Here is a 17,591-nt window from a genome sequence, read left to right on the forward strand (position 1 = left end):
AAGTTGGACACTTTACAAAGTTTGCTGAATAGATTCCTTTGAAAAGAAATTCACAAAGAACATCTTTAGAGGTTTTTTTATTTTTATGTCAGCTTAACGTTGAAAACATCTGACCCCCATGTGAACTATGTCATGGGAAAGTACGGTTATTTGATTTTGATGACTTTGACAGTGGATTCAATCTGCCGTTTGCTAAACCTAAAATTATGAGTTGCCTTTCTTTCTGTGGTGGACAGTGTTTTGACAATATTTTCAAACTGTTTGAAATTTAGTTTGATTCTTTGTAAGACATGTATAAGTAAAAAAATAGCAATGAAGTATTAGCCGTTTTATTACCTAATTAAGTGTAATAATAGATAGCATTTGTATAGCGCAAATCCCCGCTCAACAGCAGGCTCTATGCGCTTTACACTATATTATGTGTAAAAGGCTGTACTTTTATAAATTGCAAAATTATATGACTTTGTTCACAGTTAATGGCATTCAATAGTCAAGTGCCAAGTGAAAAGACAGAATCTCAGGATTGCCCAAATTGGACAGATGTTGACAAGAAACCACCCTACGTTGTTGGAGAAGAGGCGAGAGAAAGAGTTTTTTTAATCAGCTTTCTGCAGTTTGGGTTTTAAAATATGTTTTGCTACATGGATTCTGTTTTATTTTGCCTCCGCTTTGCTGGAACAACACTAGTATCTTTTTGTACAATGGTTTGTTTAACTGCAACAAAAATTCTTGTTGTTACTACTGTCAGCAGTAGGAAAGATTTAATGCAACACCTTTCACAGCCATTGATTTGAAGAGACTAGGGTAGGAAAAGACAATAAAATTATGTTGGCAAATAGGTATTATAAAAGTCTTGCATACAGGGCGTCCAGCAAAGTCGTAAAGTCGTAAAAAAGTCGTAAATTCGATGCCCTGGTCGTAAATGGTAGTAAATTTGCCTTGAAAGTAGTAAAAATTTGTTAAACGGTCGTAAATTAGCCTGCATACTGAGTGATGAAGCCAGCAAGACTTTTCAGTGAACCCTAGCCTCCGTTTTTGCAGGTCGCGATTGTGATATAATTATTCGTTTACCTTTTCCCCGTCCGAGAGTACGTTTCACGTGAAAAGCCGGCTATGGCGGCAGGTGGAAGTGTATGTGACACCGAGGCTTGATCGGGAAAATCGAGATCTACTTTCGCTTTCGTTACCACCCTGAAATTTGGCGAAGATAAACTGATAACGCAACATTTGTAATATGCAGGTTGTACAGTATAAACGCTGTGTCGCCGTGCAAACAAAATTTATTAATTACACGGACTCTGTCACTTGTGGGGGTTGGGGGGGGCGGGGGGGGTGAAAAGAAAATACAAGCTTTGTCCGATTTTTAGATTGTCGGGTTCACCAGCATGACAGGTCAGTGAACCTTCGCGCGAGGCACTACAAGGTACAGCATCGGTGAGCACCAGCGTTTGTTGGGGTCGCCAAAGTTCATTAAAAAGTCGAGCGTTGCGAAGTATAGGACTACGGAGTAGGGCAGGGATTATTGATTTTTTTAAAGAGACATTCGGGGGAGGGGGGGAGCGGATGAAGGCAACACCAGAGGACAAAAACTGTATGCAAATTTCAGAATTTTGATTAGATTTAGAGCCCTTTGCAAAGCGCGCGTTGGTGCAGGCCTTGTGTGGAATCGGGATCCTTCATACCTTGTAAGCCGTGTTATTGAAATAAAGTGTTCGCGTTTCATTTGTTGGGTGATAGTAAATTAGAACAATATTGTAGCTTTCTGTTCAAGACTGGCAGATTTTCAGTGCCACTGCCTCTTGCCCTCTCACAGTTCTTACACCTCTCACACTGAATATGTTTATTCGAGTCATTACGTGTGTGTGTGGGTGTGTGTGTGTGTGTGCGCGCGCGTTGTTGTTGTGTAACATGGCCCTGGAAAATGGAGAAGCCGGTTTGGCAGTCACCCTGTGTGTACACATTAGGTACAAATCTCCCCCCCCCCCCCCAACCAGGGCAGTGCTATTGACTGAAATGTCTTTAGGCCATTCCCAAAGGGAGGATATTAACATGTTCTTATGCACAGTAGAATTGTAAATGGGCTGATTTATCAATGTCATGCTCATACTGTGCTGGACCCGCGTAGGGGAAACTGCTGCCTTTTCTGTCCTCTTCTTTACTATCGTCATTTTCCTCTACTTCTTTTGTATGTTTGTCACACTTGTGAACTTCTATTTCCGGGGTGCCTTGATAGTCGAAGCTTGGACTTCTCTGTTGACATCCACCCCTTGTCGCTCATATCACCTATGCAGTTGCGAGCGCCGTAAAAACCTTACTAAAACTAAATCAAATCTAGCTGCAAGCAAGCTTGCGATCGTCTGTCTATCCTCCATTTTGTCGACTGGACTTTGTTGTGTGTTCTTTTCGTTCCATATGTTATGTAATAATAATATATATGTTATTGATGGCGCAAATTAACTCCCTTTTTCGAGCTGGTGTGGGGCTTGATTTGCTGGGTAGTAAATTTTTTTCCAGGTAGTAAATTTTTTCGGGAAATATTGCTGGACACCCTGTGCATACAAATTAACTGATTTGTCAGGGTTTAATATAAGTATTCTTTGACTTTGAGCCTTTTTCTCCTCCTGTTTAATAAACTGAGATATATGGTGGGATTTTTTTTTTTCAGATAGTGATAATATCAAAAAAAGAAGAGAAAAAAGACCTTTATGTCTATTCAAGTGTTCAAAAATGCAGTTTTTGGGACACCTGAATAGACATAAAAGTTTTGAAAATCTCGCTCTTACTGGCAAAATTGAAGGCAAATGAGGCAGGGGTAGGCTCAAAGCTACCAACTTGGAGAACCTAAACAGATGGGTAATGGGAAAAGAACAGGGTAATATAACTTTTTTAAGAGCATCCAAGCTAAGGAATGAATGGAGAACAATGATCACCGATGTCTGCCAGAGATCTGGCACTTGATGATGATGATGTTAATAACACCTAAATTGAAGTATCAGTTTATGCTGAAATCTTTAATTAATTAAGTAAAATTAAAAGACAAATCAACAGTATCTTTCTAATGTTAGATTCATGTTATATTTCTGATTTCCAGGCTATGTACATTCGACCATCAGAGCATTATCGTCTGAGCTGGCCCATGCGTAGAGGACAGCTAAATGTTCACCAAGGTCCTGGGGGTACCCTGTCATCTGTCCTGGCTGATATTGAGGCCATCTGGGGCTGTGTACTACAGGACCACATGGAAATACCTTTGAAAGACCTCAAAGTGAGTACAACACAGTGGTAGTTCAAACTTTTTCTGTCATGACCCAGACTAGTTCTGGGCTTTAAGCAAAAAAAGCGTTAATTAAAGATTGTGACCCATGACGTCTTGCGTGTAGTGGAATTTTCCTTAGCATGTATTTACATATATATAGTTAGCTGTCAAGGAGTAAAAAAAATTATTTGGATTAATTGTGAACCCACTTTCATGTTAAAGTACTTTCCCGTACTGTGTAAAAGCAATGAAATCTGAGCTCTTTTCTTACCAAATTGAATATAAAAGGCTCATACTGTTTAGACTCATACTTTAGAGAACCCGTCTCTGCAATGTAGTGGTCAATTTCTGGACATTGAGATGTGTATGGCTCATATCTTTGTCAACTGAGACAAAACCTCTTTCTATTTTATCATTACATATCTGACCATGGAAATGATATTTTTCTTTCGAATGCTCTTCGCAGTTTTAGTGCTCACAATTCATGATTTTTATTTTAGAGTTATAATGAGTGCTAAAAATAAAGGTATATGAAGTATGTATTCCCCTCTACTTTTGAACTTTTTTTTCATAACACATCCTTTCATCTAAACTGGTTTGTTTCCTTTTTCAGACGAGACAAAATTTGCTCTGTTAAGGTTAATAGAAAAGTTTTAAAGTGAGTTTGAAGTCTGTCATGTACTCACAGTTTTATTGTTTCAGCACTACAGGGCTGTCCTCCTAATCCCAGATGTTTATGTACACAAACACATCAAGGCATTGGTGAACTTGCTACTGAACACTTTTGGCTTTGGTGCTGCAATTGTACATCAGGTGAAGATTAGGACGAATAAATTCAGTCTCAGGTAGATACGGTAAAATGTGTTTGCATTTGGTTGATTGTGTGTGTGTGGGTGGGTGGATGTGTGTGAGTATGTTTGTGTGTGCGATTAAACAATTGTTTTGTTGTTGCATGGGTCTCAATATTCCGCTATTTAGCGGATTTCCGCTACCGCCATTTCCTCCACTAAACTCCGCTACCGCGACAGCGGGCCAATCAGAAAGAGAGTTGTTGGGAGCAGGGTGACTGCCAGGCCCCGGGAATTTTTAAAAAATCACAGAGACCCGGGAAAATACATAAAAGATCTCGATTATTTGGAAACCAAATCCAATAACGTCTTTAAGTTCATTTCTGCCGGTCGCGATTGTGATATTAATTCGTCTCTGAGAGTACGCTTCACGCGAACTGGCGGCTTTGGCGGCAAGCGGAATTGTGTCACCATGGCTCGACTGACTGGAAAATCAAGATCTACTTTCGCTTTCGTTACCCCCCAGAAATTTGTCAGTAATTGTATGATAACCCAACAATTATTGTAACATGCAGGTTCGGCATTACAAACGTGGTGTCGCCATGAAATCAATCAATATTTGTCACTGTGCCGTCACTTGTAGGGGCAACAACAACAACAAAAAAAAGAGGAGAAAGTTCCAGATTCTTGTCAGGCTCGTCATTGTGACCGGTCAATGAACCTGCGCGCATACGGAGCGCTGCGGTAGTACAGGACTCACCATTGTGACCGGTCAATATATCTGAGTGCTGCGAAGTACAAGACTCCGAAATGGGGGGAGATTATTGATTTTTTTTAAAAGACGCACTGGGGGATAGGGGGAGGGCTGGACGCAACACCAGAGGACAAAAAAACAAACTGGAAGCAAATGCTTAATGTTTAGAATTTTGATTACTACTGTAGTACTACTACAGCTCTCTGCAACGTAAAGTGTGCGTTGGTGGTGCAGGCCTTGTGTGAAATCGGGAACCGTCATAACTTGTAAGCGTGTTATGGAACTTCGGGCCTAAGGGTTCGCGTTTCATTAGACTGGTGACAGTAAATTACTTCTCTATATTTTAGCTTTCTGTTCAAGATTCGCAGATTTTCAGTATCACTGCATCTTGCCCCCCTCCAGTTCTTACACCTCTCACACTGAATAGGTCTACTTGGGCTGTTCTACTCTACTTTGAGTTTGAGCATTAATGTTTGTCTTTCATGTTCATTATATAGGCCTATATATATGATATGAGTCATGACAGTCAATATTCTAGTTCTGGGCACAAAACAAGATTCATTTTTATATAGTTTATATATGATGAAGGGAAAATATTAATAAGTCGCACAAGACCCCAGGCGCCACCACTTTCTGTACGTAATCAAGATTGTAAATATTTGGTACGTGACTCTTATTTGAAATTAGCTCCCAAACCCTCAAATTGGTGTGAAATAACCTTGCTTTGATAAATTGATGGTTTTTATTTCAGCATTTTAGGGTTCAACAGTATAATAATAATGGGTGTTTCGCGAAAATGGGCTTCTGTGGCGATCACCCGGAAAGTTCCTCCTTTTTTAGAATTCTGAGTTGAGACCCATGTGTTGGTGGGAGATAACAAGTTGGTAAAGCCCTTAATGCTTTTGTTTGTTTACTTTTATCAAATCAGAAATACTTTTAAGTGTGTACTTTTGGTTTTATTCTTTTTTTATTGTTTGTTGTTATCAAGGAAATAGTTCTTACTTTTTCTTTTGTGTCTTTTTATTTTATTTAAAAAAAAATTATTTTGTACATTGTCTAATCATCAGTGTTGAAGGTTTTGTCTGTTTCCAGGAGTCTGTATGTGCAACCTATGGCTCTGGTATCACAGTTGCTTGTGTTGTGGATGTGGGTGACCAGAAGACAAGTATCAGCTGTGTAGAGGATGGCATTTCACACAAGGGAAGCAGGTAGTGATGAACAGCTGAAAACATGTTTATCAGACTTATCGCTTTATTTTTGCACATCAAAAGCATGGTACAGTTACAGTGGAACTCGGATTCAACGAGGTCGCCTGGCCTGACCTAAAATCTCGTTGAATCCAAGTGTTCGTTATAGCAAACACGAGGTTTTGTGGAGATAATTACTGGCACTGAGCAAGTAATGTATAAAGAGAAGTCACACGTAATGCCTGAAATGCCTGCATATTATGAGCTGTGTAAAAAAAAGACCGATTCGTTCAAATGCACACGCCTGTGCCGTCTCGATTGTTTACCAAAAAGTTGTGCTGCAGTGTAGAGCCTAGCATACGGCAACTTTTGATTCCATAGACCAGCGAACAATTCATTACGTAGATCTACGTCAAGACTAGCTTTTCATTGTAATAATGATCAGTTACCGAGGGGGAAAAAAGACTGTGACGTGTTCGTATCTGCGACGTTCAACGCCCGGACCGCTAGCCCCCCCCCGACACGCTCACACAGTCACACCTGTGCAGGCCGTCCGTCCGACCCTGACACACACCAGAGTAGACACGTGCGCGTGCCAACAACACATGTGTTGGTATGGAAAAAAGCCGCTGATTGGTTGCATGCAATCGGCTAAGTGAATAATGGTTCACGATGCTGGTGCAATGGATGGTTTCCGGGAATAGATAAAGTTCGTTCTGGGAGAAAAATGAGCGAAGCTGCGTCTGCGGGGGATGTTCACCCTGGAAGCGACCTCGTTGAATCCGAGCTCGTTGTTTTAAGTGCTCGTGGAATCCGGGTTATTTTTTTATTTTAAAGAAGAAAAAAAATGGGGAATCTGTCTCATCTCATTGAATCCGAGTTCTCGTTGAATTTGAGGTCATTGAATCCGAGTTCCACTGTATTGTTTTATCATTTTTTACTCTGAACCCCCCTCTCCCCTGCATATTTTACATATTATGTGTTAAAAATGATCTTTGAAAACTTTGACGTGATTTTTAAAGGCTTTCCATTTAAATGCCAAAAATATACCTCGGGAAAGCCCGTTCAAAGCTCTATAGTTCTCTGCCAGTTAAAAGACGGTATTTAATCATCAGTCTTTCCCAGAAAGCATTAGAATGCATTGGTGTCCATTTTTGAACCAGCCGACCACGCATTCCGACTGTGACAGACTTCACTTTCCACGGCAATTCTCCAGCTCCAAATATTTGGATATACAAACAACTTACACCACTGTAACGAGGAAAATGTGAACTTTTTCACTGTGTACAGCATTTGGTGTTTTATAGCGAAAGAGCGAAGAAACAGCGGTCTAAATTACCCCGATTTCACCGAAACCACGAGCTCGGAAGTGCGTGAGTGCCTGCGAGGCTGTGTTTACGCTACCTATTGAGTGTCAGGAACTTCCAAAAATGAGTTCATCTTCATGACTATTTTAGTCACCACCAAAGATTGTAAAAAGCTAGTGCTCGCTAACTAAAAATTGTCTGTAAAATAATGTTCTCTTCTATTGTCTAGTTTTCTTGTTTTCACCTTTGATTTTCTTTCAGAATCACGATGGAGTATGGGGGTAGTGATGTGAGCCGCTTATTCCACTCTCTGTTGGCTCGCTGTGGCGTCGCTCTGCCTGAAGTGAATCTCACCTGCCCAGGAGATGTAGTACAGCTACAGGCCCTGAAAGAGACCTGCTGCCATCTAGATCAGGTAAATGGTTTTTAGTCTGCTGGAAAAATACCTTAGTACAAGTGGTCCTGGGCTGAAGTTTGATTACTAAGCTTTTTTTTTCAACCCATTGTTTCAGCTACGGAAAAATGTTTCTGTACAAGTAGCCCTGGATTAGTTGAGTCTGACTGTTAAAGTTTCCTTCATCTCATTGTCTTATCTCTGGAAAAACGTTTCAGTCCAAGTGGCCCTGGATTAGTTGTCTGATTGTTAAACTGTCCAACAACACATTGTCTTAGCTCTGTAAAAGCGCTTTAGTGCAAGTGACCCTAGACTGGAGTCTTATTTAAAGACTTTACTACAGCATGTTGTCTTATCTCTATATCTAACTCGATAATGTTGGACACGCGATGTCTCTTGCTTGGCGAAAATGAAAAGATAGTTTTATCTTTTGTTTCATTGTGCTGAATATCAGCCATTTTTTTACTCAGTAATATTAACGCAGTACCAGTATTTTAAGTAATGGGAAAGATATCTGGATATGTGCTCAGACTAGTGTAGATTGATGTGGTAGGTAAATGATGAAGTATGTAGATGATGATTGTGTTAGTAGGCTTATTATATGTAGGACATTGTTATTAAGTTAGGCGCTCGTCAAAATAATTAAATCAAGTAAACTAACATTGTTCCACTAGCTTATCTGTAGGGTTGAAAACAGTGAAAGTCTAGGGTGAGCAAATGCTTGTGTAATATTTATTGTTTTGGTTCTTGAAAAAAGCTTTCCCCAACTTTCTTCATAACCAGCCTTGATATAATATCAGCCTTTGACTGCACTCCTTGGATTGATTATTTTTAAACGTCTTTTTGCAATAATTTCCAACAGTTAAGCACTCATAGTCTGAGACACATTGCACCTCAGATGTTCCCTATTTTAAGCCTTTGAGACAGTCCTGTGAACATCAACCTGTCTTCTCCGAAAAAAATCAGTTTTATTTCTGCAAGTCACAAGTTTGTTCCACTACACTTTACACAAACGTTTCATCCTGCCCGCTGTGCTCCTCTAAGTACTTCTTTTTGTTTGTGTGAATTGAAAAAAAATCGTTCAACAACAGGCACTCTCCTCTTTCCCCACTTTTAGCATTGACTTGTTTTATCATACAAAAGGAATCAAACTAGAATTTATATAAATCCTTACACTTGCCTGCTATTTCCCAAACCATCAAACCTTAAGATTCATAGGCCTAAATAGACTGTTACGATTGTCAATATCCTTTTATGAACTTTATTACCTATAAAGATTACGGTGTGATTAGCCAAACAAAATAAATCTATTGTTGTAGTTCAATTTCCATTTGACTTATGTCCCCAGGACCAGAGTGAGATCAGTCAGCATGCTTTGGAGATTCACAAGCCAGACAAGTTTGTGATGAAGTACAATGTGAAGCTGGGCGATGAACCCATACTGGCCCCGATGGCTCTGTTTAGACCTATGGCCTTTGGATTGCTGGGCCAACACCTCATCCACGTCCAAGGCCGCAACGAAGGGGATGCTGATGACCCACACGATGAAGACTACTTACGACAAACTCAGAGGCAGTCATGGGTAATAAAGACGGAAAAGAGTCGTGTTTTAGGGTTTTTCTTCACCAGGTCTCAGTGAAAGAACAAAGAGAACAAGACCTTTGTTCATTTAGTACTTTCTTGTGTGCATTTGAAGAAAGAGATGTGTTCGTGAATGCCTTTCTATGCCATAACAGAGGTACAGAATTTAGATTAATCCTTTTGCAGTTTTTGGCATTGTTATATCTGTCAGTAGTGCTTTTCAGTGCAAGGTGGCCAGCTCCATACATTTCTTACCGCAGGCTTCTGTGACTTTGTTCTCTGGAATCTCATTATGTACAGCAGAAAAAACATTCCAGTGTCTGGTTTGGTAGCCTTTAGCTTTGAAAAAGGATTTTTAATTTCATAAAGATATATAATTTTTGTTGATAAGAGGAAGCCTCTGGTAGGTCTTACTCTTTACCATCTCTCTTTTGCTTCTGTCTGTCTTTCTTACTTTTTCCCTTCACTAAATGACTGTTGTTTTATTAGGTACCAGAAACTAAATTTTCAAAGTAGCTGTATGCCAAGTCTATCTGTTCCATTTGAAAGGCCCATATCCACTGAGCATTGTGGTACAGTAGTCTCCGCCTAAACGCACGCCATACAAAAGCACGCTCCGCTCAAACGCACGCTTTCGTCATCTGACGGGTTTTTTGCTATATAATTTAGACGTACAAACGCACGGTCACTCCCTCTAAACGCAGGCTCCGATCCGCGAAACACGCCGACAAGTTAAGCTTGGCAAGGGGAAATTTTCACTACAACCTGCACAGCCTGCATAAGACAAGCATAGAATTTACTAGAAAACCAGATATTTGGTGAGAGTGCCCCTCATGCTGTGCAAAGAGAGTAATGGTCGGGGGTGGTCGCTTGGAAAGCCACGTAGCTGGTCCGTCGTCTCTATGACTATGACCAACAGTTTCGTCTTAAGCTATCTGTTCCCGACGTTTACAGTGCATATTAATTTCATTGAGTTTGTCTTTCTCCCCCCCCCCCTCAACGCCTTTGTATTCTTAACCCCTGTAGACCTGCATGTTTGCCGACAATCGTCTGAAATCCGACAATCGCGACCCGACCCGCGAGCCGGCAGATGCTATCGCTAGGCCCACCTGTATCAGTCAATGTGCAAAGTGCGAAGCCTGGCCGACTGCCAGCGCCCCCTTTTTCTCCCGTCGGCTTTGTCGGCACTTTCGTTTTCGTGCCGACGTCGGCGTTTCCGACATAATTGTCGGAACCCAGGTAGAAATGCGAATACGAAAAAGGACGACGACCTAAATTATCTACTTTCAGTTTCGTGCTCGAGCGGACATTTTGAATTTCGTTTGTTCACAAATTCAATTGTTCAGATCATGTGGATTCATTCAAGTCCGAATCACATGTTCTAGATCTATCTAGATCTAGATTTATATAGATCATTATAGACCTCAATGGAGGATTCATATTCCAAATTTATTGTGTCAAACCCAATCATAGGTTGTGCTGTAGTATTAAAAAAGCATTTTATCAGGTGCGTGAATTATTTATTTATTTCTAGATTCTAGTTCAAGGCCTATTCCTATTCACTTGTTCTACAAGATCTCGATCTAGAATCTAGATCTAGATCTAGATTTATTTAGATATCTAGATCTAATCTAGATCTATATGGAGGATTCATTCCAATTCTATTGATAATTGTGTTATTGTATCAAACCCTATTATACTATACTATATAGCCTAGATCTAGATCTAGCAATGTAGATGTAGGTCTAGGCCATACTAATGCATGCTCCTTGTTTGTTTTGGAGTGTGGTTTTTTAATTTTTTCATTTTGGACTTGTGCTGGCCTTTTTACATGAGACCCGTTGCAGGTTCTTTTTAGGGGTATGCCTAGGGTTAGGTCTCTTCTTTATTGTGTTTGTTGGGGTGGTCGCTCGTTACTCGGAAGCCCTTCCTTTTGACACCCACGAAATTTAATTGATATTTTTTTTAAGCCGCTAATTTACTTATTTCGAGTAAAAAATGATCTTTGAAAATTTTGACGGTATTTTTACAGGCTTTCTATTTAAACAACAAAGGCCAAATTTATACCACGGGAAAGTCCGTTTAAAGTTCTACAGTTCTCCGCCAATGAAAAGCGGCATTTAATCATCCCTCGTTCCGCGAAGCATTTGAATGCACGCTTGTCAATTTTAGAATCGGCCGACCACGCATTCCGAGCGCGAGGGGCTTCGCTTTCCTCGGCGATTGTCCAGCTCCTAATAATCGAACATATACACAACTTACACCATTGTAACGAGGAAAAGCTGAACTTTAACAAAGTGTATGTCCTTTGGTGTTTTATAGCGAAATCACAAAGAAACAGCGATCGGAATTACCCCGATTTTACAGATACCAAGCGGTCCACGGCGTACAGACAGCGCTCTTTTAGTTGGATCGGCGATGGAGTGACCGGGTCACGGCGGGCCGGTCACCCAGAGGTCACTAACCCGCCCTCCCGCTACCTGCGTCGGTAGCCGGTGAAATGAATTTTTCAACACATGTTTTATCGTCTTACACACAAAAAAAATATCATACGTGAACACAAGTTTGTTCTTTAGAGAAAGCAACTAAACCTCTTTATTGGTACGAAATAGCAATACCATGGCTGCTCACGTTTTTGAGTTAGCTGCTCTTAAAATGTATGTCTATTTATAGTTAGTCAAAACAACAAACACATATTGAATGGCTAATAACTTATAAGCCTAACGATAAATATTTACAAAACTGCCACGTAAGACAGGAAAATGTGTTTAGAAATTGACTCACTCAAAATTTTGTTTCCAGCACGAACATGGAACTTGTCATGAGCATGATAGCCAAAACGCTTCCCTGCATTCATGACTTTTTGTATCCAATGGATTGTGTATCCTCCTGAATAATGATATACTGACGTATCTTCAATATACAGCACCGATTTCTTTTCACGAAATGAACATGTACAGAATAAAAGTATACATTTATACAATTTTTCTTTCTAAACATATCCAGCAGCACGCAATGAGGGAGCTATTTGCAGGAGATGCGACACAAAAATAAAACGCATTATGTCTATCTGGTTTGGGATCCTTCATACTCTGGCTTCCAGTTTTGAGATCACTTGGTGACTGCTTTCTGTGTCCTGTTCTCCTAAAAGCCCGAGAGCAAACATGTGTTGTTGTATGTGTGGAATACAGTGTTGTTATGATATGTGTGGCTTTGGGATAACTTTGCGGGGAAATAGCGTCTGAATGCGGACATGTAATTGTCGATTGCTAAGAAGATTTGTGGAAGTGAAAATCGTTCGACTGGTTTGAAATTTGATATTGCAGTGTGAACATGGCTAAATCTTTCATTGAGAAGATTGAATATTGCTTCCATTCCTTTTGCCTCCTCAATTTTTGCAGTTTTGACGGAGTATTTTCTTGTTTCTGTACAAATTGTGTTTGTTAGTTCCTTGCATACATGGGGATGGAGGGAGGTATGTTTGGGGTGTTTTACGTTGTTAGCTTGAAATTGATCTTTGTATGCAGCCACCTAAGCGGTACCGACAAAACGGAGAAGGAATTCATATTTCTGCTATTGTCAAACGCACACCACGTGTTCCTACTAGTGTCAACTGCTTTTTTGCGGCATAAATTGACGTGACGTAACACCCTATCTCCCTTTGATAGTTGAAATCGCGGTAAAACACTTGACACAAATGTTAGCGGAATACGACTGTTCATTTTCGTCCCTCACATCAATCCCATAAATCAAGAGAATATCTCCTGCCATTGTCTTACATAATCGGGGCTTTCTGCACTTTTTTTGTTTGACAGTTAAATTTAAACACCAACACACCCGACAAAGTCCATTCAGAGACTCTATGCCTCTCATATGTGTGACTGGCCCATTGCAGTTTAACGATTTTTACTTAGGAACACAATTCACTAACTGATAGCCAGTCACTGCAAAGTGCTGGAAAAACAAAATTCACATCATTAGAAAATATGATTTGATGGCTATCACACCGCGCAAACAGAAATAAAGACCATCGTTCCATTCTTGAATGATTTGTAATTAAATTTGAAGAGATAACATTATTATCGGCGCTTCCAATCACTTAACACTCACAATTTAAAACTGTTATTATTCCCAAACGAATCAATGAAAACTGTTGAAACTTTCACAAGATATCAAGAAGACGTAGACGAAGCGGAATTGGTGAAGAAATAGATTCTAGGGGTAGAGTGAGCATCATTTTACGGCTCATGAAATTAGGGGAAGAAACGCGTTCTGATAAGGACAAGATAGGACAGCGCTGTGCACGAGTTGACCCCGGTCAATCCCCGACTTGACGCGTGAAATTGCAGGTCACCTGCCGCTAATTTATGGCCTACCGCGGGGGGCCCGGACTAACTAAAAGATCGCTGAGACGGAATTTCGGACGCCGTGGGTCGGAAGGCCGCAAGTGCCTGGGAGGCCGTGTTACGCTACCTAGTTGTATCGATATGGTCCTTCTCAATGTTAACTTGCAGTTGTCTTGATTTGTATCTTGTCATAAAGTAGCGTCTGTTACTTTGAGTTCATGCCATATTATCTGAGGTGGAACTTTCCTCAGGCTGGAAGGCTGGCAGGCTCAAAGAAGGATGAATCAGAAATGTCCCGAGAAACTTCAGAGCAGAACCTGAGCCAGCTGGATGATCTGACAAATGGACCTTTGGATGAAGACTCAAACGATGTTCCTGATGTTATGTCCACCTCAGGTCCATAGACTCAACAAGAATATTGGCTTCAGTTTAAAAGCATTTCAAAACCCATAAACAGAGTTTGTGGATAACTTTTTTTATTTTACTCATAACAATAACATCTTAGTATGAACATGTATCTGCTGAGTGAACTTGTTTAATGAAAAGATCAAGGATTACAGAAAACCTCGAAAACTGTTGGAAGAAAAGCAAAAAGCAGTAGGTAGGTTGCAAAGGGAGCCAAGGGGCTAGGACAAGAAGCAAGAAGAGGATGTGGATATGGGATAAGAGTTTTCTTTTTTTCTCTTTTTATCTGTGAAGGGGAAGGGGGAGGGGTGAAATAAAGGTTCAGAAAAGCAGCAGAGGGAGAAGGAAAAAAAATGAGTGCAGGATCATGACATCAAATTGGACAAGTGTGATCTAGTTTTAAAATGAGTTGCTTAGTTTTACACTGCCTCACAACATGCATTGTCTTCAGACTGAACTTTTGGTAAACAAGCTATGTATATCCTGAAATAATTTATGATATGTGTGTTGCTAAATTCTTTACAATGTTTTTTTTTAACGTCTATTTATAAATTTATAAATTGAAGGCAAACGAGGCATGGGTAGACCCAAAGCAACCTATTTTGACAACCTAAACAGATGGGTGATGGGGAAAGATCAGAATTATGAAACTTTTGTTAGAGTATCCAAGCGAAAGAGTGAATGGAGAATCATGATTGCCAATGTCAGTTGCAGATTTGGCACTTGATGATGATGATTTATAAGTGGTTTTAGGGTTTTAGTACTTAGCTGCTGACTTGGTGTGACTAAACTGTGGTTCTCTCTCTCTCAGGTATTGATACAAACTAAAACTTTTAAAGAACATTCCAACTTTATTTAAATTTTGTATTTTGAAATGGTTAATCCTTAAATCATAGGTGGAACCAATGATCTGTGAATAATATAAACAGATACAGTGGAACTCGGTTTCAACGAAAGGAGTTGGATTCCCCAATTATTTTATTCTTAAAGATTAGTAAAAATAACTCGGATTCAACGAAGTCGCCTGTAGGGTGAACTGCTCTATGTAACCAAACCGACGCTTCCTTTCATACCAACACAAATGTTGTTATTACGCACCCATGTCTTAGTGTGTGTCGGGGTCGGAAGGGCGGCCAGCACATGTGTGACTGTGTGTGCATGTGTCTGGGGGGAGGGAATACAAACGGTCCGGGCTTGGAACATCAGAAAGAGATACAAATGCGACTTACAGTTATTTTTTTTCCCTGGCTGCTGATCAATATTACAGTGACAAGCTAACCTTGACTTAGATCTACGTAATGAATTGCATACTGGACTGTGGAATCAAACGTTACCGTATGCTAGGCTCTACATAGCAATATAACTTGTTATTTTTGGCAAACAATACGTTATAGATGATACATAACACAGTCGTGAATTTGAACAAATTGGCCCTTTTGCACAGAGTGCTTGGTAGAGTTCAGAGTATTTTCCAGCATTTCTTTGGTATCAAAGAAACGAAAATGCCTCTAGTTTGAAACCAAACTACTTTTGATTGAGAAAGTCGAATACATTATACATTACTTGCTTTGTGCCTGTAATTATCTACACAAAAACCTTATATTTGAAATAACAAACACTCAGATTCAACGAAATTGAAGGGCAGGCCCGACAACTTCGTTGAATCCGAGTTCTACTGTAGCAGTTTGACAAAGAGGGCTGCAAGAAGAGTAAGTGCAACATTTGACTGTCCTCAGAAAATGCCAAATCAAATCGGCGAGTGGAAGATGAAGAGGATGAAGACATGGATGATGAAAGTGATCTGCACTTGATGGGTGTTGATGAAGCTATCATTCACTGCATTGAGAAATGTGGTAAGGTTGAAATTTTTTAGATTGATTTTTACTTCTCGAACATGTGGATCGATTTTGACGTACCTTTTGTTGGATTTTATTTGTTCAAAGTTTTATTGAAATTGATGCAAGTATGACTGAGTTATTGGCTTTTAGGTGGCTCCTTTTTTTAAGAGGCGACACCCTGTATCAATAATTAATTCTGCTTCCTTCTTTCATTTTCCTTTCTTTTTCGTACTGCTTTTCACGAAAAATAATGTGTAACTATTTTACTATTAATGTTGCCAGGACAGTCTCATCATGATGAATTTGGTTTTGCCATTAGAAAAACATTAGTTGCACAGAAGCCTGGAGCAAGGCAAATATTAGTTTGACAAAGTGCTAATAAAATCCCTGCAGTTTTGTATTGTTGGTCATGATTATAGTTTTTTTAATGCATTCTGCTGTTCTTTCAGTGTCTTTTGTTTTCGCAGGATTCAAGCTCACAGCCAATAACTATCTACCCCTCCCTTGTTTTTTCTTAACTTGTCAATGACAAACCTGACGAGACAACTTTCATCGTGCCTTTGTTTACATTACATTTATCCTTGGACTGTAACCACTTTTCCTGACACCCTGAGGAAACAGATTATCCGTTACCATACATTTGCTTTGCATATATATTTAAGCCAGATTACTCATTTTTTTCTTCTTGTTTACGGTACTAGAATATGCAGGTAGAAGGGCAACCTTGTGTTGTGCAAACATATTTCTATCCCAATCACGTGTCTTTCTTTCAGACTCTGAAGAACTGCGTCGTAAACTATACAGTTGCATCCTAGTGGTCGGTGGCGGCCTTCAGTTTGAAGGGGCCATGACTTGGCTGCAGTACCAAGTGTGGCAGTCAATGCCAGCTCAAATGAGGCTCCAGCTGGAGACCATGGATATCATTACAAAGCCAAAGGTGAATAACTGCAAGGGCAATCTCTTCTTAGTGTTAGAACACTTCATTAATCCAGGGTTCCCGCGGCCTCCTTGAATTCAAGGAGTCCTTGAAAACTCCTTGAATTTGCATTCAAGGAAAAATCTTGAATTTTGCCAGATCGGACAGGAACACGTGCACAGAGTGACTGCCAGGCCCCTGGAATTACCCAAGAATTTGAAAAAAATCGCTGAGACCCGGAATGCAACGGGAATTTGAAGATATCTGTAAATTGCCCGTGAAAGACGCGGGAAAATACAAGTTCTCGAATATAGGAAAACCAAATCCGATAACGTCCTTGAGTTCAATTTTGCCGGTTGCAATTGTCATATAATGTAATTCATTCTGCCTTTCCCGGCCTGAGAGTACGTTACACGCGCACAGGCGGTTATAGCGGGAACAAGTGGAACTGTATGTGCGATACCGAAGCTCAATCGGGAAAATCAAGATCCACTTTCGCTACCACCAAGAAATTTGCCGGTAGGGCCTATAGTAGTCTGATAGCGCCACATTTGTAACATGCAGGTTCCGCATTACATACACTGTGTCACCGTGAAAATAATTCATTTGTCCTGTATGTGCTGTCACTTGTGAAAAAAACAGAAAGAAGAAAGCTTCTTATCGGGCTCGCCGTCGTGACCGGTCATTGAACCTGTGCCTTTTCATCACATCGTGAGTATCGGCGATGGTTGAGGTCACCAAAGTTCATGCTAAGTCTGAGCGCTGTGAAGTATAGGACTCGGGAATGGGGGGATTATTGATTTTTTTTAAAAATACACT

At 40.2% G+C, this 17,591-nt stretch overlaps 1 protein-coding gene across 1 annotated transcript in view; it reads left to right on the forward strand.

Annotated features, from left to right (window-relative positions):
* Positions 1-17,591, forward strand: part of LOC101849441 (actin-related protein 8) — a 29,215-nt gene that overhangs the window by 7,299 nt on the left and 4,325 nt on the right. The window contains exons 4-12 of the mRNA XM_005093309.2: positions 474-578; positions 3,092-3,265; positions 3,959-4,069; positions 5,891-6,006; positions 7,554-7,707; positions 9,035-9,268; positions 13,865-14,009; positions 15,755-15,871; positions 16,630-16,793. Coding sequence (XP_005093366.1) covers positions 474-578; positions 3,092-3,265; positions 3,959-4,069; positions 5,891-6,006; positions 7,554-7,707; positions 9,035-9,268; positions 13,865-14,009; positions 15,755-15,871; positions 16,630-16,793 — 1,320 coding nt within the window. The remainder of the gene's footprint in view (positions 1-473; positions 579-3,091; positions 3,266-3,958; positions 4,070-5,890; positions 6,007-7,553; positions 7,708-9,034; positions 9,269-13,864; positions 14,010-15,754; positions 15,872-16,629; positions 16,794-17,591) is intronic.

The sequence above is a fragment of the Aplysia californica genome, unplaced genomic scaffold, assembly GCF_000002075.1.
Source record: "Aplysia californica isolate F4 #8 unplaced genomic scaffold, AplCal3.0 scaffold00061, whole genome shotgun sequence".
NCBI lineage: Eukaryota > Metazoa > Mollusca > Gastropoda > Aplysiida > Aplysiidae > Aplysia > Aplysia californica.